Below are 23,124 nucleotides of genomic sequence, written 5' to 3' on the forward strand. Positions count from 1 at the left end.
GCCTGCAGCAGCAGCAGCAGCAGCAGCAGCAGCAGCAGCAGCAGCTGTAGAAGAGGTGAAGATACACCTCAAGAGTTTGCGGTGTTTTTAAGAGCTGCTCTACCAAATTCATGCAGCAGCCGATCGCAGCGCAGAGCAGCAGGGACTGAGAAGGAGTTTGCTGCTACAGATATCAGCTGCTGCTGCTGCTGCTGCTGCTGCTGCTGCTGAGGGTTGCTGCTGTTGGGTGTCTCCTCGTCTGCAGCGTCGGGGACAAAAGGAGACAGCAGAGATGAGTCAATCGATGGAGACGCAGATATAACAAACACCACAGGCGGCACTTGCTGCTGCTGCTGCTTCTGCTGCTGCGGTGCTGCAGCACCACCACCCTTACCCCCTGCTGCTGCTGCTGCTCCTTCTGCTGCTGCTGCTGCAGTTAAGGCTTCAGGAAGCCCCTCTATGAAAGACCGCAGAGACACTGGAGGGGCCCTCTGCGACTCCGACAGCGCGACCCAGCTGCACATACACCCCACACATGCACACGCATGCAGCACCCATTCTGCTGCTGCTGCTGCTGCTGCTGCTACTACAAGAATGCTAAGAACAAGCTTATGTCTGAGGTGTACATACAGCAGAGATGCAGCACTTGTGGGGAGACTGACCTGCTGCCTTCCGGGAAGTGTCTCCAAAAAGGCGGCTGCAGCACCTCGATTAGCGGCTCCTGCTGCTGCTGCTGCTGCTGCTGCTGCTGCTGCTGCTGCTGCTGCTGGTTTGTGTCTACTTTTGCTTCAAGTCGGCCTGTCGGCGAAGACAGCGCTGTCTCCATTATCTTTTTAAAGACTCTGAAAGTGCGCGGCACGCGGAAGCTGCAGCTGATGCGCAGCAGCTTCCCATCGAGAGTGTGCAGCAGCAGCTGCAGCGGCTGCTGCTGCTGCTGCTGCTGCTGCTGCTGCTGCTGCTGCTGGTGGAGACGCAGCAGCTTCACTATAGGGGAGTCTAGAAAGCTGAGGAGACACTGATGTACTGCCTCTGAGCGCATGCATGCAGCAGCAACCCAATGAGGGTCTTCTGCAGCAGCAGCAACGCGTGCTGCTTCTGCTGCTGCACACTCCTGAATCTGTCTCCCCATCAGGCTGCTTCTTTTAGAAGCCCTCTTCAAGGGCCCCCAGGGCTCGCTGCTGCTGCTGCTGCTGCTGCTTGTTGCTGTTCTGTTTGCTGCAGCGACAGCTGAAGAGACAGCAACGAGGTGTCTCTGCACCCGGCGAATGAGAGGCATAACGGGGTTGAGGCCTTTCTTCCTGCTGCTGCTGCTGCTGCTGCTGCTGGTTGTCTCTGTTGAGAGCCCTGAAGCTAAGAGAGACTCCACAAGACTCTTATGATCGTCAGCAGCAAAAAGAGAAGAAGCCCGTTCCTGCTGCTGCTTCTCTTTCTTCTTGCTGCTGCTGCTGCTGCTTTGGCGCCGCCGCAGCAGCAGCAGCGGGCAGTGGCTGAACAGCACAACCCAACGACGCCCCACACCCCACTTTGCTGCAGCAGCAGCAGCTGCTGCTGCTGCTGCTCCTGCTGCTCCTTCTGCTGCTGCTGCCTCGCTTGTCGCATCCCCTCCGCTTGCTGCAGAGTTGGAGTCAAGCGAAGCAGCAGAAGAACCCTGCTGCTGCAGTCGGCTGCTGCTGCTGCTGCTGCTGCTGCTGCAGTCTTCTTCGCCGCTGCTTTCACTTTCTGACGTACTTTGTGTCTCCTTCTCTTCTTCTGTATTAACTGCGGGCTTGTTTTGCTGCTGCTGCTGCTGCTGCTGCTGCTTTTGTTTCTTTTTCTTTTTCTTTGTTGTTTGAGTTGCGCCAGCCCCGTTCTGCTGCTTCAACTCCTTTACTGCCTTCTTGTTCCCTTGCGATGCTGCTTCAACCTGCTGCTGCTGCTGCTTCTGCTGCTGCTGCTGCTTCTGCTGCTGCTGCGCTTTACCTTTAGAAGCCTTAATGGGGGCCCCTGTTGCTGCTGCAGCCTCAGCAGGCCCTGAGGGTGCCCCCTTAACATCTCCTTTGGGATCCTTAAGCACTTTGCGTTTCTTCTTCGGGGCCCCAGCAGCAGCAGCAGCAGCAGCAGCAGCAGCTGCTGCTGCTGCTGCTGCTGCTGCAGTCGAGCCTCCTTCCTTTTTTCTTTTATTAGTTTTGAGCGCCATTTCTTTTTAATTATATTTTTAAATTTAATTTATCTTTAAGCAAACAAACAAATGCAGCAAAATATTTAAACATGCAGCCCCTAGGGGCCCCACAGTTAGCTGCAGCGGCGATCGGTTATTTGCTGCTGCTGCCTCTATAGAAAGAAATAAAAGAAATAAAATATAAATAAATAATAATTAATTAATTAATTAATTAAATGCAAGAAGATATTCTTTTATTATCTGCTGTACTCCTGCATGCACTGCCTATGGGTCCGGGATCGGCATGCATGCACACTGCTGCTGCTGCTGCTGCTGCTGCTGCTGCTGCTGCAGCTGCAGCAACTTCTGCTGCTTACGAGAGATTCTTGCTGCTCCTTAGTAAATCCCTTGGCCTCCTCCTGTATAGCGAGCTGAGTTGACGTGTGGGTGCAGCATTTGTTAATTAATATATTTATTAACTTGTTAATTAATATATTTATTAATTTAATCAACTAAATAAAGAAGTTTGAAGCAAAATAAGAGTCTCTAACTATAAGAAAGAGCAGTATACATATATATAAATGTATGTATATAAATATATATATATATGTATATATACATATATATATATGTATACGCATATATATATATATATTACATATATATACATGTATGTATATATGTATATATATATATATATATATATTACATATATATGTATATGCATATATATATTAATATATACATATATATATTTGTATATATATATATATATATATATATTCTAAAGGAGACAGTTTGATCTTCACTTCTGTCTCTTTCTTCTTAGAGACAGCAACACTGCTGCTAATGGGTGCAGCAAATGCATGCATGCATTTAAAAGTTTATTAATAGCTAAAGAAGAGCAGCAGTAATATTTAATATATTTAACCTGTAGAGTGTATATGAATAAGAAATGTGTTCTTTATCTTAATATCTTCTGCTGCTGGTGCTGCTGTTGCTGCTGCTGCTGCTGCTGTTGCTGCTGTTGCTGCTGTTGCTGGTGCTGGTGCTGCTGCTGCTGCTGCTGTTGATAAGAGTTGCTGCTGCTGTATTTTTACTGTACACTGTCTCTAAAGGGTGTTTTTAAGAGATAAACATTTAACTAAAATACTCTCAGATGCATTCTTAAAAATATATAACTCGCAGTTAAACAAAGAAGTTGTTTAAGAATAAACATAAGCAGTTTAATTAGTTTAAACTTTTATTTTGATGTGCAGCACTAACTATATTCTTAGCATATCCCTAAACCCTAAACCCTAAACCCTAAACCCTAGCAGCAGCTAGGGAGGGCCCCCAACTGTCTCCACAGGAATGAATACGCTCTATCAGCCAGAGTATACACCCTAAACCCTAAACCCTAAACCCTAAACCCTAAACCCTGAACCCTAACTAATACCTCAACCCTAAACCCTAAACCCTAAACCCTAAACCCTAAACCCTAAACCCTAAACCCTAAGTGGTGACCAAAGGCCAGGAAAAGTAAAGAGAGAGAAGCTGTCTTTCTCTTTATTGTAGATTGCTGATAAGAAGACAGCTAATAGATTTAAATGCTGCTCACAGCGCAGCAGCAGCAGCAGCAGCAGCAGCATCTACTGTGTCTCTATTGCTGTTCAGAAGCAGCAGCACACAAGAGGTTTAAACATAAAGTTAAAAAAAGTTAAGCGATGCATTCAAGTAATATTTTTATCTTTGACGTACACTAAACTCTGTCTTAACTTATTATATATTTATATATATTATATTTACTTCTGCATGTAAATATATATATATATAATATATAATATACATAATATATATATATATATATACATAATATATATATATATATAATATGCATATATATTTAATTAAATATTCTTTCAGAGATCTACTTCTTACTCAATCAATATCTAAAATAAATTAAAACAAACAGCAAAACCCTAACACCTAAAGGGGCCCCCAGCAGCAGAAGGGCCCCCAACAGCTAGGGGGGCCCCCAACATCTAAAGGGGCCCCCAATACCTAAAAGGGCCCCCAACAGGTAAAGGGGCCCCCAGCATTTAAAGGGGCCCCCAACACCTAAAGGGGCCCCCAGCGGCTACTAAACCCCAACAGCTATAGGGGCCCCCAACACCTAAAGGGGCCCCCAGCAGCTAAAGGGCCCCCAGAGGCCCCGGGGCCCCCAACAGCTAAAGGGCCCGTACCAGCTAGAGGACCCCCAACAGCTATAGGGGCCCCCAACAGCTATAGGGGCCCCTAGAAGGTAAAGGGGCCCCTAGCAGCTAGAGGGGCCCCTAGAAGGTAAGGTGCCCCCAGCAGCTAAAGGGGCCCCCAACAGCTATAGGGGCCCCTAGAAGGTAAGGGGGCCCCTAGCAGCTAGAGGGCCCGGGGCCCCCAACAGGGCCCCCAGGAGTATATTGAATTTATTAATTGCAGTTTTAGGAGATGATTAATTAAAGAGTAATGCAGCTTTATTTTTTATGGCTTGTCTTGTATTAAAGTCTGCTTATAGAAGTTAATAGAATAAAGTAAAGTTTATTTATTGATAATAAATATTAGCAGTATTTATTTATGTATATTATTAATACAGAGCGCTTTATAAAGATAATTAAACAATAAACATAAAAATATATTGCAGACGTACTCAGCATTACTGTCTCTTTATTGAATAAACATCAGAAAACCAACACTCGAACAGTCCGAAGCTCAGCAGCAGCAGCAGCAGCAGCAGCAGCAGCAGCAGCAGCAGCAGCAGCAGGCAGAACAGAGGGGGCTCCGTGCATACTTCCAGTCTCCTTTGCAAATCTAGGGTTTAGGATATAGAGTTTATGATTTATAGTTTAGGGTTTAGGGTTTGGGGTTTAGGGTTTGCTGATTGAATAGAGATCGAAGAGGTTTAGGGTTTAGGGTTTAGGGTTTAGGCTGTCTCTAATAATCGGTCTGGAGAGACAGCAAAACTAGCAGTAAATGCAATTCTCTTAAGGCTTTCACTGTTAAAACGAGTTATAAAAATAGACTTGTTTAATTATTAAAGCATTAAATAAATAAATAAACAAAAACAATAGGAGATATTTGCTGCTGCAGCTGCTGGGGGCCTTAAGCTGCGCGGCCTTGCAGTGTATATACAGCAGAGAGGTGTGTGTGTTGCTGTGGGTATTGAAAGCTTGTTCTTAGTTTATTTCAATAAAATAACTAATTAATAAGAAGAATTATTGTTTTATTTTATTTTATTTATTTATTTGTTTCTCTTTTGAGCCCTTATACTGCAGCAGGCCCCCACCTGTGCTGCTGCTGCTGCTGTCGGCGGCGCCCCGGTTGCTGCTGTTGCTGCAGCGAGGTTATGGTGTATCTTTGATATTTCTGTTATTCTTTAGTTTTTATTTTAAATAAATCAAAAAGAAAATTTAAAGAAAACAGCAGCAGCAACAGTCGCAGCAGCAGCAGCAGCAGCAGCAGCAGCAGGACCTGCGGCCCAGCAAGAGACCATTGCCTGTCCATTCGGGTTGCTGCGCTGCAGCTGCTAATACACCTCAGATTCTTAGCTTAATCTATGCATGCAGCAGCATCTCTTCTGCTGCTACTTCATAGACACCTGGAGAGCAAGCTGAGGGCAGCTAAGGGGGGGAGACTAGCCCTCCAAGCAGCAGCAGGAGCAGCAGCAGCAACAAGGCCTTGCTGCAGCAGCAGCAGCAGATGCTGCTGCTGCTGTAGCTACAGCAGCATTAGCTTTGAATTTTTGCTGGGGATCTGCTGTCTCCTTGCTGCTGCAGTATGGAGACACCCGGCTGCAGCAGCGGCCCAGAGGGCAATGAAGCAGCAGCTTGCTGCGGAGGCGAAGAAGAGACGGTTGCTTCTTCTTTAAACTCACTACTTGCACCTGTTATAATAGATGCAGATGTCTCTGCTTTAACTCTTGAAGCTATGAAAAACCTCTTTAAAGCTCTTAACGAGCTGCGTATACACCCGGGGCCTAGCAGATGGAAGCCCCTCTTAAAAGGCGAAGAAAGCGTTGCTGCATGCAAAGTTTTTTTAGATAGATTGGTGAGAAGATATTAAAAATAATATTATATTTGTCTCTGTTTTATCTTTTAATGCTTGCTCAGCTGTCTCCTTATACACTCTGTATCTATATGTCTCTAACTATATTTATTTGTTTATTTATCTGTCTCTTTTTATTATCTCTCTTTTTCGCTGTCTCTTCTTTCATTATTTACAACCAAACACCAACAAATACTTCCCCCCTCCTGCTGCTGCTGCAGCTGCTGCTGCTGCTGCTGTTGCTGCTGCTGCTGCTGCTGCTGCTGCTGCAGGCTCGTGCTTCTGATTTGCTAGGCATAAGGCCTCAAAGCCGCACTTATCGCAATCAATTTACTCAAAATTACAAGGCACTCTTCCCAGACTATCGGAGACACTACAGAGTAGATGTCTTAGAAGCTTCACAAGAAGGGTTAGGCATGCATCCACACACTCCTTGCTGCTGCTGCTGCTGCTGTTGTTGTTGTTGTTGTTGTTGTTGTTGTTGTTGTTGTTGTTGTTGTTGTTGTTGTTGTTGTTCACAAGAAGGGTTAGGCATACGTGCATGCACACACTCCTTGCTGCTCCTGCTGCTGCTGCTGCTGCTGCTGATACTTCTGTTGCTGATAATTGTGCATGCATGCATGCATGCAAGAGTCTGTTGTGTTGAGGTGCGTGTACACCGCAGGTATTCAATAATTTATGTGAACGGCGAGAGATATGATTTTCAGGCTGCAGTTATTGAGAGAGGAGCTGCATTTAGAGAAGCATGGGCAAGGGCATTAGATGTGGTTAGCTGCTGCTGCTGCTGCTGCTGCTGCTGCTGCTGCTGCTGTGGCTATGGCTGATGCTGCTGCTGTTCTTGCTGCTGCTGCTGCTGTTAGTGCTGCTGCTGCTGCTTTTAGCGTTGCTGCTGCTGCTGTTTCTGCTGCTCCTGTTGCTGCTGCTGCTGTTACTGCTGCTCCTGCTGTTGCTGCTGCTGCTGTGGCTGATGCTGGGGCTGCTGCTGTTGCTGCGCGCGGACCTCAGCATACACGCCTAAAGAAATCACCCTGTCTGTCTCTGTCTCTCCGTCTGTCTCTGTCTGTCTGTCTCTGTCTGTCTCTATCTTTCTCTCTCTATCTTTCTGTCTCTCTCTGTCTGTCTCTGTCCGTCTTTGCCTGTCTCTTTGTCTGTCTCTTTGTCTGTCTCTTTGTCTGTCTCTTTGTCAGTCTCTTTGTCTGTCTCTTTGTCTGTCTCTTTGTCTGTCTCTTTGTCTGTCTCTCTTTTTGCCTCTCTCTGTCTCTCTGTCTCTGTTTGCATATATATATCTACATATATATATATATATCTATATCGATATATCTATGTATGTAAAACCTATAAATATACATATATATATATATCGATATATCTACATATGTATAACCTATATATATATAAATCTACATGTATATAAATCTATAAATCTATAAATAAATATAAATATATATATATCTATATTATGTTGTGCATACAGCTGAGCGTGTTACAGAGCGAAGACTTAAGCCGTCTTCCTTACTGGAGGTTTGAGTTGATCCCTGTGTTAGGAGAGTTAGACATTAGCTGGGCGTACTTTGAAGAAGAATATGTTTTAGAGTTGATTAGGATAGAAAGAAAGTGCCGAAGATTAGTGCTAGATTTAATTAAAGAAGAGCAGACAATGATGCTGCTAGACAGTGCTGTTGCTGCTCTTGTCTTTAAAGCTGATACCTCTCTTACTATACATCTTCAAGTCTGGAGTGTCTGGAGATCTGCTAGAAGAAGATATATTAAAAACATCTCTTTACTTCTCGCTGCAGCAGCTAATAATCACCGACCCTCTCACAGCCAATCCTTACAAACCACACAGTTTGATCTAGATGTACTAGAGACAGCTGAAAGCATCATCAAAACTACAGGTATGTATATATATATATGTATATATATGTATAATTATGTATATATATATATATATTTATGTAGTTATATATGTGGGTGTGTATAGCTACATGTATATATATATATATATATATATATATATACATGCTCGTCGATGTGTATACATGTATATACATATACGGGTATAATAATAATAATAAAATTTGTATATATATATATATATATAGGTCTCTCTCTCTCTCTATATATATATATAAATACATGTAATAAAATAATATAAATATAAATATATATATATACACCTATATCTATGTATATACATCTGTATACATCTTATTTATTTATTTGTTTATTTATTAATATATTTATATATATATTTATATATACATATATTTATTTATACATTTATTTACATATTTATTTAGACATTTATTTATATATTTACATATTTATTTATTTATTTATTTATTTATCTATATATTTATATATATCACATATATTTATATATATATATATATTTATTTATATATTTATTTATATATTTATTTATTTATTGTTTATACAGAGGCAGACCCGTCTCACGTTTACTTCGCAGTCGAACATCTCGCAGCGGATTGCGTAACAAGCTTCAACGAACTGCGCGGGTAGATAATAATAATAAAATAATAATAAAATAATAATAAAATAATAATAATAATAATAATAATAATAATACTAATAATAATAATTAGTAGTAATAGTTGTAGTTATAATAATTATTATCATTACGCACCAGCTTCAACGAACTGCGCGGGTAATTATTATAAATAATAATAATAATAATAATTATTATTATTATTATTATTATTATTAGTAAACAATTAATAATAATAATTATTATTAAATAATTAATAATAATTAATAATAGTTAATAATCATGGTTATAATTAATAATAACAATTATCATAGTTAACTCCGCGGGTAATAACAATAAACATAATTATATATATTAATTATATATATGCATGCATAATATATATAATATATATATCATATATATATATATATTTATATATATATGTGTATATATATATATATATATTGTGGTGTCTCTGTTGGTGTGTATGCAGACATATAAACGAACTGTCTCTCTTTCCCGATCGCATAGACCCTCATTTAAATAATAATCGTTCTTTAGTATTATATTTAAATAAGGTTGAAGAGAAGTGGAGACTAGCAAACAAATATATTAGAGACAACAAAAGACTGATGGAGTTGCTGCAGCTAATTGATTTTATTGCTGCAGTTGTCTCTACAGAAAAATCTCTACACGTGCAGCAGCAAGACAGCAGCAGCAGCAGCAGCAGCAGCAGCGGTGGTGGTGGTGGTGATCGTGGGGGTGGGGGGAGCTGTCAGGTGTCTCCTTCCAGCAGCAGGAGAAGCTGTTCCGCTTCTTCTGAAGCTGCAGCAGCAGCAGAGACACAGCAGCAGCAAACCACTACTACGCAGACAGAAGGAGAATGTGCAGAGACACTTGAGCACCGTCTCCTTAACTGTGATGTTAGCGCCTTCTTAGCGGTAAGCAGACACATATTTTGCTGCTGCTGCTGCTGCGGCACAAGCAGTTTGCTGCTGCAGCAGCTGCACTGTGCTGCTGCAGCACTTGCGCTTTGCTGCTGCAGCACATGCACTTTGTTGCTGCTTCACCTACACTTTGCTGCCCCAGCGCAAGCAGCTTGCTGCTGCTGCAGCACAAGCAGATTGCTGTTGCTGCTGCACCTACACTTTGTTGCTGTATTAGAAACAGTTTGCTGCAGCAGCAGCAGAAGCAGTTTGCTGCAGCAGCAGCAGAAGGAGTGTATAATTTGTATATGATATATTAGTGCATCCGCAGCCTTCTTCTCTCCTTAATGTTTTTATTTATTTTTGTTCTTGTTTGTTCTCAGATACCTCGATTTGTTTGTCTCTTTTATTTATTAGACCCTGTACACCGCCTGCATATTTTAAAACCCTTTCTCCCGCGTTTATTGGCCAATGAAGACCAATTTGACAGCAGCAGCTGTACAGACACCTCAAACGGAGACACAGAAGAACATATGTCTCCTTCAAGCAACTCTCCTATGCACCACCCAAATCAACCTCCCCCTCCTGCTGCTCCTTCTGGTGCTGCTGCTGCTGCTGCTGCTGCTGCTGCTGCTGTTGCGGGGGCCCCTCAAAGTTCAGGGGCCCCCTTCAGCTGTCTCCCTCAGCACGGAGAGGCTGCTGTCGGTGTCGCTGTCTCCATTCCTGCTGCACCCTCTACGTCAACAGCAGCAGCAGCAGGAGCTGCAGCAGCAGGAGCAGCAGCAGCAGAGAGTGCTGGGGGCTCCGAGTCTCGCACTGCGCAGCAGCAGCAGACGGGGGCCCCTGAAGCACTTTGGCAGCAGAAGAGACAGCTGAGGCGTCTGAAGTGTATAGACAGAGGAAGCAAAGAAGGAGACAGTAGCAGCTCTTCTGTTCAAAAGGATTCAGACGGCATGGAGACAGCAGATAGCACAGATGTCTCTTCATCTTTATCTGTCTCCTTAAACGACAGCGCGCAAGAGAGAAGCTCTGTCCGTTCGACTGCAGCTGGGGTGTCTCCTTTAACTCAGGATAGTGTATTGTCTCCTTCTGCTGCTCCTCAGCAGCTGTCTCCTTCTGCTGCTGCTGTCTCTTCATTAGATAACAACATCTCTACAACTCAATCTGCTGCTGCTGCAGCTACAGAGGGGCCCTGCATGCATCAGCCCCACTCAAACCCTCGGCTGTCTCCTTCCCAGGAGCGGTGTATGCGCAGCTCTTGCTGCTGCTGCTGCAGTAGCTGCTGCAGCAACTGTAGCTGCTGTAACTGCAGCAGCTGCAGCAGCAACACTACCACGAGCAGCGGCAGCAACAGCAGCAACACTACGAGCAGCAACAGCACGAGCAGCAGGAGCAGCAGCACCACCGCGAACAACTGCAGCAGCAGCAGCACTGCAACCAGCAGCAGCAGCAGCACTACAACCAGCAGCAGCAGCAGCAGCAGCAGCAGCAGCAGCAGGGTGCGGAGTATGCTGAAGAAGGTGCCTGCTGCTTTGCGCGACATGGTCTTAGCCTGGGTCTCCTTGCAAGATTGGGTTGAGGGCCCCGAGGAGACAGCAAAAGAAGAGGGGTGGAAGACAGTCGTCGCGCTGCTCTCTGACACAGACAAACTTAATAATCTTATTCGCTCTGTCACAACGCGAAGGGTTAGCCTGCATTCTACTGTCTCCTTTCTACTGTCTCTCTCCCTTCTACTCTGTCTCCTTCTGTCGACTTTATACTCTGTCTCCTTTCTACTCTGTCTCCTTTCTACTGTCTCTCCCTTCTACTCTGTCTCCTTCTGTCTCCTTTCGACTCTGTCTCCTTCCTACTATGTCTCCTTCTGTCTCCTTTACGCTCTGTCTCCTTTCTACTGTCTCCCCTTTATGCTCTGACTCCTTTATGTTATGTCTCCTGTATGCTCTGTCTCCTTTATGCTCTGTCTCCTTTATGCTCTGTCTCCTTTATGCTCTGTCTCCTTTATGCTCTGTCTCCTTTCTACTTTGTCTCCTTTATGCTCTGTCTCCTTTATGCTCTGTCTCCTTTCTACTTTGTCTCTTTTATGTTTTGTCTCCTTTCTCCTCTGTCTCCTTTCTGTTCTGTATTTTTTATGTTGTCTCATTTCTACTGCCTCTTATCTGCTGTCTCCTGTCTCTTCACTGCTGTCTGTTGTCTGCTTTACCCTGTCTCCTTTCTATTGTCTCCTTTATGCTGTCTGCTGTCTCCTTTATACAGTCTGCTGTCTCCTTTCTGCTGTCTCCTTTCTATTGTCTCCTTTCTACTGTCTGCTGTCTCCTTTATAGAATCTGCTGTCTCTATTTATTTATCTGCTGCACCAAGGAGACAAGCAGCAGCAATCTAAACAATCTTTTGCTGTCTCCTTCTCTTTTGTTTGCTTATTCTTCTTTTCGTTGTTTCTCTTCTCTTTCTTTTATTTTATTTTATTTTATTTTGCTTTATTTTATTTTATTTTTTTATTGTTTCTTTTATTGTTATTCTTTTTCTTTTGCTTTTTTTCTTACAGCGTTGCATGCAGTCATATTATATTATCCTTTGTGTGATGTGCTGCTGCTGCTATTGCTCCTGCTGCTGCTGCTGCTGCTGCTGCTGCAGGTTGCGGCTCGAAAGAGACAGTTGGAGTGTCTCTTTCATTCGATTGAAGCTGTCTCCATTTGCATGCAGCGCTCATGTGCAGCAGAGTGGAATGAATTTCTGCAGGTCGTTAGCCGCAGTGTCGCACAGAAAGTGCAGCAGCAACCCAGCAGCAGCAGCAGCAGCAGCAGCAGCAGCAGAGGCAGCAACAGCAGCAGCAGAGGCAACACCAGCAACAGCAGCAGCAGCAATAGCAGCAGCAGCAGCAGCAGCAGCAATGCACCAATGCACCAACAAGCACAAACAAATAAACATCATATACCCTACAATGCACTCAACACCAGCAACTATCATACGCAAGCAAATCAACAGGGCTCCCCACAGGGGCCCTTACAGGGGCCCCCGCAGGGGCCCCCCCCTCTGGGATCTCAAGAAGCGAGGCGGGAGGGGCCCTGAGGAAGGAGACCTTCAACAGGGGCCCCAACCGGAAACCCATGACAAGACCCTCAGGAGGGGCCCCAAAGAGGGGGGCCCATGAGGAGAGGCTCCAAGGGGGGCCCCCTGCGGAGGAGCCTTCATCAGGAACTGTGCTAGAGGGGCCCCAGGGGGGGGACCCCTCCTCAGGGGGCCCCCTTGGGGCCCCCTGAGGAGGGGACTTCATCCGGAGCGCTTCTAGAGGGGCCCCAAAGGGGGCCTTGAAGGGGAAACCAGGGGCCCCCATTGTTCAATGGGGGCCCCTGGGGGCCCCCTTAGAGGGGAGGTTGAGAGGGGGCCCCAGAAAAGGGCTTAGAGGAGACAGATGATATCAGAGAGAGAGAGAGACATCAGAAGTTGCTTCTAAATATATACCCACAGTGTGCAGAAGGCAATTGGCCCCCAGTAGTTAGGAGGCCCCAATGGGGGCCCCCTTTAAATGTCTTTATATTTAATTTTGCTTATGAAGCACACACGTAGGTGCGTCAGGTGTATCTGCACCTCTTCTCAGGTGTATCTTGAGTTTGTGTCTGTTGTATTGGTGGGGCCTTATATTGGGCATATCCTCAGTTGTTTTTCAGGTGTATCTGCACCTTTTCTCAGGTGTATCTGCACCTTTAATAAGGTGTATTTGCACCTTTTTTCAGGTGTATCTGCACCTTTAATAAGCTGCATCTACACCCTGTCTTATTCAGGTGTATCAAGGGGCCTGCGTACTGCAGGTGTGTACGGGGGCCCTATTTGGGGTTGGCGGCGTGAGAAGAACATCAATAATAATTTATTTGCTGTCTCTATAATAATAATAATATAATAATAATATAGGGACAATATAGTAGTAATAATAATAATAAGTGTGTCTCATTAAAGTGTCTCCAACAAAATAACAAGAGAGAGAAATAAACAAAAGAGAAAAGGAGACAGATAAAAAAGACTAAGCAAACGAACAAAGATAAACAAATAAAACAGAGACAATAAACAAACAAGGAGACACTAACAAATTATAAAAGAGACAGCAAAAAACAGAAGCGCACAAACAAAACAATGCAAATCATCAACACTAGACAGGGTCCCTTTGAGGTGTATGTACAGCTGGGGCCCTCTACCCCAGGTGTATGCTTCTCCTTACGGCTTTACGAAGCTACAAAAGTCATCCCTGTATTCATGCATGCATGCTTGCATGCATACAGATACACATAAATGCATGCATGCATGCAGACTATACAACAGATAAAACAAAGAGGAGACACCCTGTCCTACGAGGCGAGCACAGACAGCTACGAACCCTTCCGCTTGCATTTATCTCTAATATGCATTTCTTAATTGTTTAAAAGGGAGATAAAGAGATAAAGAGACACCTCAAGGTCTGCCAGTGTGGGGTCAAGGCCCCACAGATGTAAAGGAGACCCTTGCAACTCCCCTGTCTCCTGCTGCATGCTTAAGCTGTAGCTGCATATACACCTAAATTAAAGCCACAAAAAAAGCAAAAGGAGTCTCCTTAAGCCTCCAAAGTAATACAGGGAGACACCTTAGCCAGCTCGAACGCAGACACAACTGAGGTGCCTATACACCCCAATGTGCTGAGGTGTCTGTACACCGGAGTGTGTCCGCATGCATGCATGCATGCATGCATGTGCATTGATTTATGTCTGTTATTTCTCTCCTTTTTCTAAGAAGAGCTTTGCTGTGAGGCGAACCACCTCAACTGGTAGTCCCCTATCTGCTGGGAATTCAAAGCCAGCCTGTGTTGTCTGTTTCATTTGGGGTGTATCTGCAGCAGCAGCAGCTGCTGCTGCTTCAGCTGCAGCAGCAGGAGCTGCAGCACCGGCAGCAGAAGCACATGATGCGTCTAGAATACGTTTTAATGCTGCATGCATGACAGCAAACCCTAGAGGATCTTCAACTGTCTCCTCTCCCTCCCCCACAACACAAACACCAAGTGTCTCTGCAAGGCGAAGGAGACACCCCACATCAGCTACAACGCAAGCAAGCCAGCAATTCGCTGAATGCAGCTGGGATCGCCCGATCCCAGGGCCTCGGTGTGGGGTGGACTGTCCCCGCGGTAGCACAACAGAGGGGCCCCCTGCAGCAGCTGCAGCACCAGCAGCAGCAGCACCAGGTGCAGCACCAGCAGCACACAATCCAGAAAACCCCTGCGCCTCCAGCTGCTGCAGACAGCCCAGCAGCAAACGACAATAACTCTTAGAAAGAGACTGAAGCAGCAGAGACACCCAACTCCACCCAGCCTGCAAACAAACAGACAAATAAACATATGTATATATATATAGTATATATATAGTGTATATATACATATATATGTATATGCAGATAAGTAAATATACACATACATATATATATATGCAAATATATATACATATATATAATGCAAGAACGCACCCCATGCATGCATGCACCTCATGCATGCATGCATGCATGCAGCACCCCATGCATGCATGCACCTCATGCATGCATGCATACACCTCATGCATGCATGCAGTAGCAGATGGAGGGAGCTTACATCTGCTGGGGGCGTCGCATCTTCTAGAAGAGGCAGCAGAGTTAAAATATGTTCTCCGACAGCAGTCACTGCAGCTGTGGGGTTGAGGCCTTCAAATGCTGCTGTCTCCGCAGGGTCTATAATAGAGCTCATGCTGCTGCTGCTGCTGCTGCTGCTGTTGCTGGTGGCCCCCATGCCATTGCTGGTGCTGTTCCTGCTGCTTGCAGCAGCAGCAGCAGCAGCTGCTGCTGCTGCTGTTAGGGTGTCTGCATAGCAGTGCTGCAAGAAGAGATCAACTGGCATGCAGCAGCAGCAAACAACAAGATCTTGTGATGCTGCAGCAAGAGCAGCATGAGCCCCAAAGGAGAGAGGCAGCAAATGTTGTGGGGTTGCTGCTGCTCCAGAGTTTATAAGGGCCTTCTGAGCTGTACGTACAGCAGCAGGTGAAGGAGACAGTAGAGGGAAGTCCGGCCTGCAAGGAGACAAACAAATAAATATATCTTGTCTATAAATAAACTCATTATACACCTCACCACTGCATGCACTCCGCGGGGCTGCCGCTGGAGGTAAATTAAAAAAAAATTAATAATAATACACAGAGGTTTGCTGCTACTGCCCTCAACAAACAGCTGCAGCACCAGCTGCAGCAGCAACAGCAGCTGCAGCAGCAACAGCAGCAAAAGATAGGGAGTCTTCACGTCTGCATGCAGCAAAGGGAGACGCTGGGGTGTACGTACTGCTGCAGCAGCAGCTCCACGCAGTGGCTGAGGCGATTTGGGCGTCCTGCTGCAGGCGCCAGCTGCTCACCCAAGACAAGCCCAACCTGCAGCAGCAGCAGCAGCAGCAGCAGCAGCATAAATAGGACACCGCTGGCAATGCCTGCCCGCAGCTGCAGCGCGGAGCAGCAGCAACGCTAACCTCAGCAGCAGCAGCAACACAAGCAGCACCAGCAGCAGCAGCAACACGCGCAGCAAGACGACAAAAACCGACGCGAGCAGCGACAGCAGCAGCAACCGCAGTAGCACCAGTAGGCTCAGCAGCAACACGAGAAGCAGCAACAACAACAGCATCAGCACCATGCGCAGCAGCAACAGGTGCAGTAGCTGCAGCAGCACCGCTAGCAGCAACAGCAGCGGCAGCAGCAACTGCAGCAGCAGGTGAGTCTCAAGAATAGAAGCACCTCCTGCAATTTATGCTGCAGCGAAGACATCAGCGCATGCAACTGCAAACAAGCAGAAAGCATAGATGAATTTAGGGGCAAAGCCCCAAACGAAGAACCGCAGAAGCGATCCTTGTGCTGCTGCAACGAGCTCTTCGCCTGCAGCACAAACCCTAAACCCTAAACCCTAAACCCTAAACCCTAAACCCTAAACCCTAAACCCTAAACCCTCAAACCCTAAACCCTAAACCCTAAACCCTAAACCCTAAACCCTAAACCCTAAACCCTAAACCCTTGGCTTGTATTGAGTAGAGTGCTGAGATGTTAATGTGTATTCTCGTTTGCTGCTGCAGGGAGAGAGAATGTTTTCGTGGGGCTGGTAGTAGTTGCATGCAGCAGCTGCATCCAGCTGCGGCAGCAGGAGCTGCTGCATACATGTGCATGCAGGTGCTGCAGCAGCAGCTCCCATAGCAGCAGCTGCATGCAAAAGCAGCTGCTGCAGCATCTGCTGCTGCATGCATGCGCATGCATCTCTTTTTGTGTTTTTTGATGTTTTACCTGGAACGCCACGGATTGATGAAAAGCATTTACTCGAGGAGTAAGACAATTAAGCTGCTCGACAAGAGCAGCATCAGCAGCAGCAACAAGAAAAGGAGCAGCAGCAGCGCTGCACTTCTTGCAGAGAGAAGGGAGACACCCCACAATATACCCCACAGCAGCTTGTGTCTCCTCTTCCATTTGACTAACAGCCTGAAGCATAGGTCAATAAAACTCATGCAGCAGCAAATGCAGCAGCAAATGCAGCAGCAGATGCAGCAGCAAATGCAGCAGCAAATGCAGCAGCAGATGCAGCAGCAAATGCAGCAGCAATTCCAGATGCTGCAGCAGCGGGACCTGCTGCAGCACGGGCAGATACTGCAGCAGGTGCCGCTGCAGCAGCAGTTGCAGCTGCAGCTGCAAATGCAGCTGCATCAGCTAGAGCAGCAAGTGCAAGTGCAGCAGCAGCAGCACCAGCAGGCAGTGCAGCAGCGACAGCAGGAGCAACAGCAAGTGCAGCAGCAGCAGCAAGTGCAGCAGCAGCAACCCGAGACACGACCGTCCAGCAGCCCCAGACTTGTACGTCTTCATCTTTAATGCATGCAGAGATTGAGTACCTGTAAAGGAGACAACTTAGACGAAGCCCTCTTAGGGTTGCTGTCTCCTGCTGCAGCAGAGAGACGAGAGAAGGCAGCAGCTCCATATAAACCCAATAGAGAGGGCGGAAGCAAAGAGACAGAGCTGCAAAACTATAAACAAACAAACAAAACCCAGCAGACTTCGCTTCTCACTCCCCCTGCTGCTGCTGCTGCGGATGCTGCTGCTGCAGCGGATGCTGGTGCAGCAGCAGCAGCGGATGCTGGTGCAGCTGCAGCTCCTGCTCTTGCTCTTGCTGTTGCTGCTGTGGCTGCAGCAGCATGCTGCTTTTGCAGCAGCAAAACCAGCAGCAGCAAACACAGCGGAAAGCTGCGGCTACTGCTGCTTTTGCTGCTGCTGCTGCTGCTGCTGCTGCTGCAAGAGCTAAGTGGAGACTGGCGTGTGCACGCAGTCAGAGACAGAAAGGAGACAAACACCCCTCAAGTAATTCAGCTTAGATGGGGACGAGGAGAGAAGGCAGCAGCAGCAGAAGCAAACAGCAAGGAGACAGCAACGCCATCACAGCGAGCAAACACAAGCAGCAGCAGCAACAGCAATAGCAGCGACAGCAGTAGCAGCAACAGCGACAGCAGCAGCAACAACGAAGGGAGCAGCAACAGCAGCAACAGCGACAGCAGCAGCAGCAGCAGCAGCAGCAGCAGCAGCAAAGAGGGACTAACCCGTTCCCACAGGTGGGGCTCTGTTGCTTCTGTCTCTGCAAATGCAGGCGTCGCATTGATTAGGGTCGCCACAACTTCATATGCATCTAGAAGCTGCTCCGCAAGCTGCAGCAGCAGCAGCAGCAGCAGCAGTAGCAGCAGCAGCAGTAGCAGCAGCAGCAGCAGCAGTTGTGTGATGATATCAGTAAGGGATGGCGGCGTTGGCTGGGTATAGAGAGACAGGGGATAGGAGACAAAACTCAGCTAATAAAAATAAAAAGAGAGACACTCTAAACGCACCTCCAGCCCGTCTTGCTGCTGCTGCTGTTGCTGCTGCTGCTGCTGAAGGCGGAAGCGCTGCAGCAGCCTCTCTAAGTAGGGCAGAGGGACGTCTGCTCCTGCTGCAAGTGAAGCAAGAAGAAGAGACAACCATAAGCTGCGCACCTCAGGGTTTGTCGGGCCTTCGCCTTCTGCACAGAGACAGCGCAACGCAAACCCTAAACACTAAACCCTAAACCCTAAACCTAGTGCTTTGAGGGAAGACAAACGCTCGGTCTCCTCTTTAAGGCTGGCTGCTAAATCTGTCTCTGTCTCTATCTGTCTCCGTCTCTCTATCTGTCTCTGTCTCTCTATCTGTCTCCGTCTCTGTCTCTCTAGCTGTCTCTGTCTGTCTCTGTCTCTGTCTGTCTCTGTCTCTCTATCTATCTATGTCTACCGCTATCTATGTGGCTGTCTGTCTCTTTTCTCTTTCAGGTGTCTCCTTCTTAATTAAGATAACCCAATAAGCTGTCTCCTTTATAGACAAAGGAGATATCTATAAACTGTCTCCTTTATATATATCTATAAACTGCCTCCTTTATATATATCTATAAACTGTCTCCTTTATATATAAATATATATATATATATATAAACTGTCTCCTTTATATATATGTATATATATATATATATAAACTGTCTCCTTTATATATATCTACAGACAGCCCACCAAAAGGAGAAACAGACGAGTGCATCTGCTGCTCCTCAGCAGCAAACTTACCCCCTATAACACCCCCCTCAATGGGGCCCCCTGATGGGGGGCCCCCTAATGGGGGCGCCCCTGATGGGGGGCCCCCATGATGGGGGCCCCCACTTAGTTGGGGGACCCCCTGATGGGGGGCCCCTAATGGGGGGCCCCCTGGATGGGGGCCCCCTAATGAGGGGCCCCCTGGATGGGGGCCCCCTGGTGGGGGGCCCCCTTGATGGGGGCCCCCTGGTGAGGGTCCCCATTGAGGGGCCCCACTTAGTGGAGATGGAGTGAGGGGCCCCTCGGTGTCTCTCTGTCTCCTTCCTGTTCCTACAGCAATTGCTGCTGCACGCAGCAAACCTGCTGTCTGCAGCACAAACCCTAAACCCTAAACCCTAAACCCTAAACCCTCAGGAGGAGACAAAGGAGACACCATCTGCAGCTCTACAGACGATACATAGAAACAAACAAACAAACAAACAAATAAATAAATAAATAAATAAATTTAATTACTGTTTATTCGCCTCACCTCTTCAACGATGGAAGTCCAGCGCTCTGCATATGCAATAAGGGCCTCAGCCTCAGCAATTTTTCTTTGAGATGAAGAGACATCAGCAAATATATTATTAACAAACACCTTGTCTGTTGCTGCTGCTAGCAGCAAGTCTTGCTGCAGCAGCTGCAGCTCGCTGCTGCCACCGTACTCTCCTCCTCCTCCTCCTCGTGCTGCTGCTGCTCGTGATGCTGCTGCTCCTCCTGCTCCTGCTGTTGCTGTTCCTGGTGCACCTCCTGCTGCTCCCCCTTCTGTTGCTGCTGCTCCTGCTGCTGCTGCTGCTGCTGCTGCTGCATCAGCATCCGCAGCAGGAGTCTGCTGCCAGAAGCAAACCCATTCACGCTGCAGCAGAGACCTCAGTGCTGCAGGCAGCTCTTTAAGGAGACACTCAGCAGCACCGAGTTTATTCAAAGCAGAGACAGCACAACGAAACCCGCTAAGGCTGTTGCTGCACACAGACTCCTTTAACCTGCAGCAGCAGCAGCAGCAGCAGCAACAGCAAACTGGCCACACGTTAATATGGGAGGGAACGTGAAAACAGCAACAGCAGCAACAGCAGCAGTAGCAACGTAAGCAGCAGCAACAGCAACAACAACAAAAGAAGCAGCAACAGTAGCAACTGAAGCGGCAGCAGCAGCAGCAGCAGCAGCAAGGCGAGGCCAGTGAGGGCCTTATCAATGAATAATTAAATAGACAGCCCAGCGAGGGTGAAAGAGTAAGAGAAGAAGAAGCAACGAGAAGAGACAGAAAATAATAAAATATAAAGAGACAGAAGACTGATTAAATGTTAAAAAATAAATTAATAAATAATAACCAAAGAGACGGCATATAAATAAACAAATTAAGTTAAATTAAACTAAATCAAAGTAAAACTAAAAATAAAAGGAGACAAAAGAAAAGAGAGGGAGACAGCAACAGCAGCAAAAGAATCCCTAAGAAGCAAAGGAGACAGTGTTGGGGTGTATAGGCAGCAGCACTGTGGGGTGTAGCAGCAGCAGCAGCAGCAGCAGCAGCAGCAGCAGCAGCAGCAGCAGCAGGACTGTGCATACAGCAGGGAGACAAGGGACAAAACTCTTTGCTGCAGTCTTTCAGCTGTTTGTCTCCTTATTGCTGCTTCAGGAAGAGAGCCCAGCAGCACAGCTGCATGCATTAAACACGACGCAACTTCTGCTGCTTCTTCTGCTGCTTGCTGCTGCGAGGCTTCCTGCAGCTCTCCTGGCCTCACCGACTGCAGCAGCAGCTCTGCTTCTTGAACTCTAAGCAGCAAAACAAAATATTTGCACCGCATCAAACAACCCACCTAAATAACAAACACAACAGCTAGCTAGCTAGCTCGCTAGCCAGCTAGCTAGCTAGCTAGCTATGGTGGTAGCTATCTATGTAGCTACGTACCTAGCTATGGAAGTAGCTAGCTAGCTAGCTAGCAATGTAGGTAGGTAGGTAGCTAGCTAGCAGCAAACGTCAGCCTAGCAACAGCTAGCTAGCTACAAACATCAACATAGCAGTAGCTAGCTAGCTGCCTGTCTACCTAGGTGGCTTGCTACAAACGCCAGTCTAACAACAGCTAGCTAGCTAGCTAGCTAGCTAGCTGCAGCTAGCTACAAACTTCAACCCTTGTGCAGCCAGCTAGCTGGCTGCACAAGGAGAAAGAAGCATCTAGGTAGATCGCTCGCCAGCTACCTAACTAGCTAGCTAGCTAGCTGCAGCAGCAGCAGCAGCAGCAAAAGGAGACAGCTTACCTGAAGTGCCATCGATGCAACTCAGCAGCAACAGCGCTGCAATCTAAGAGGTGTCTCTTCACCCCGTGCAGCACATACACCGTAGATAAACCCTCCTGCAGCAGCAGCAGCAGCAGCAGCAGCAGCACAATGTGCAGCAGGAATAGCAGCAGGACTTCCAGCAGCAGCAGCACTTGCAGCAGAAACAAAAACAACAGCAGCAGCAGAACTTGCAGCAGCAGCAACAGCAGCAGACCTTGCACCATCAGCAGCAGCAGCAGCAGCAGCAGCAGCAGCAGCAGGAGTTGCTGCTGATATTTCGCCTATAGATTACCTGCTGCATAGCTCCTCTGGCTTTGAGGCTCTGCAGCAGCTGCTGCACACTTGCTTGGCACTGATGTGTCTCCTTTCTTAAAGAATCAGCAGCAGCAACAGCAGCAGGAAGAGAACGAAGCAGAGACACTGCACTTCCTTCACATACATCTAAGCTCTCCTACATAGACAGCCACAGGCATACAGCAGCAGCAGCAGTAGTAGCAGCAGCAGCAGCAGTAGAAGCAGCAGTAGCAGCAGCAGCAGCAGCAGCAGCAAGATGCACAGAAAACTCCTGCATGCGCTGCAGTTGCGGAGACAGCACTGCTGAGGGCCCCCTGTTGCAGCAACAGCAGCAACAGCAGCAGCAGCAACAGCAGCAGCAGCAGCAGCAGCAACAGGAGCATTACATCGATTTGCTTCCTCAGAGACACCTGCAACTCCTCCAGCTGTCTCTCAAGTGTCTCTAAACCTTCATCAGAAGCATCTTTACATGCCCCTACATGCACATCTATAAAATTATATATATCTACTAGGGGGCCCCCAGGCAGAGCGCGTCGGGGGGCCCCATTGAGTTGAGCTTGTTCATTCATTTTTGCATCTGTAGTGCTGCTGCTGCTGCTGCTGCTGCTGCTGTTGCTGGTGTTGATAGTGCTGCTGCTGCTGCTGATGCTGCTGCTGTTGTTGCTGCTGATGTTGCCGCTGATGTTGCTGCTGATGTTGCTGCTGCTGTTGCTGTCGTTGTAAACGAGAGCAATGAGTTCATGATGGGCGGAGGAGGAGATGTTGGAGGTCAAGGTTTTAGGGTTTAGGGTTTAGGGTTTAGGGTTTAGGGTTTATGAGTGAGGAGACAGCGAGGATTAGAAGGAGGAATCAAGAGTCCCCAGCCTTTTGCATCTCCCCTGTCAATTATAAATAAACCAAATAAAAAAGAAAGGGTTTAATGCTTTAGGGTTTAGGGTTTAGGGTTTAGGGTTTAGGGTGTAGGGTTTACGGTTGGGGGCCCCTGTCTCGGCGCCTGTTAGGGCCCCCAACTATAAACATGCATTTGTAGGGTCTCGTATATTTATTTCTTTAAAATATATTAATTAATTAATTAATATTATTATTATTAATTTATTAATTAGAGAAAGCCGAAGAAAAGACGAGGGGCTGCATGCAGCTTCGACAGACAGCGCTGTCTGCTCGGGTGTCTGCGTATACACCCTATATATATATATATATATATATATAATATCTTTTTATTATCTATTTATTTATATCTTTTAATTTTTTCTTTTTGTTTAAAGCTAAACATCTTACTAATGAAGCAATATATTATTATTATTATTATTATTATTATTATTATTATTATTATTATTATTATTATTATTAT

At 46.5% G+C, this 23,124-nt stretch overlaps 4 protein-coding genes across 4 annotated transcripts; 1 reads left to right on the plus strand and 3 right to left on the minus strand.

Annotated features, from left to right (window-relative positions):
• Positions 1-68: 68 nt before the first annotated feature.
• Positions 69-2,155, minus strand: EAH_00041030 (hypothetical protein, conserved; the record flags this gene model as incomplete). Its single annotated transcript, XM_013391827.1, has 2 exons — positions 69-495; positions 642-2,155. 2 exons carry the CDS (start codon positions 2,153-2,155, stop codon positions 69-71), a joined length of 1,941 nt encoding a protein of 646 aa, XP_013247281.1.
• Positions 2,156-9,298: 7,143 nt separating this feature from the next.
• Positions 9,299-11,171, plus strand: EAH_00041040 (hypothetical protein, conserved; the record flags this gene model as incomplete). Its single annotated transcript, XM_013391828.1, has 3 exons — positions 9,299-9,607; positions 9,976-10,623; positions 10,905-11,171. The coding sequence occupies 3 exons, from the start codon at positions 9,299-9,301 to the stop codon at positions 11,169-11,171; spliced, it is 1,224 nt and encodes a 407-aa protein (XP_013247282.1).
• Positions 11,172-12,536: 1,365 nt separating this feature from the next.
• Positions 12,537-12,863, minus strand: EAH_00041050 (hypothetical protein; the record flags this gene model as incomplete). The annotated part of the gene is made up of 1 exon (XM_013391829.1): positions 12,537-12,863. The coding sequence occupies one exon, from the start codon at positions 12,861-12,863 to the stop codon at positions 12,537-12,539; it is 327 nt and encodes a 108-aa protein (XP_013247283.1).
• A 1,462-nt stretch (positions 12,864-14,325) lies between these two features.
• On the minus strand, positions 14,326-21,780 carry EAH_00041060 (hypothetical protein, conserved; the record flags this gene model as incomplete). The annotated part of the gene is made up of 12 exons (XM_013391830.1): positions 14,326-14,919; positions 15,192-15,642; positions 15,908-15,993; positions 16,351-16,488; positions 16,888-17,079; positions 18,183-18,287; positions 18,462-18,631; positions 19,149-19,533; positions 19,696-20,188; positions 20,769-20,975; positions 21,459-21,553; positions 21,772-21,780. 12 exons carry the CDS (start codon positions 21,778-21,780, stop codon positions 14,326-14,328), a joined length of 2,925 nt encoding a protein of 974 aa, XP_013247284.1.
• Positions 21,781-23,124: the final 1,344 nt, after the last annotated feature.

The sequence above is a fragment of the Eimeria acervulina genome, genomic scaffold, assembly GCF_000499425.1.
Source record: "Eimeria acervulina Houghton genomic scaffold, Eah_scaff511, whole genome shotgun sequence".
In the NCBI taxonomy this organism is placed as follows: Eukaryota; Apicomplexa; class Conoidasida; order Eucoccidiorida; family Eimeriidae; genus Eimeria; species Eimeria acervulina.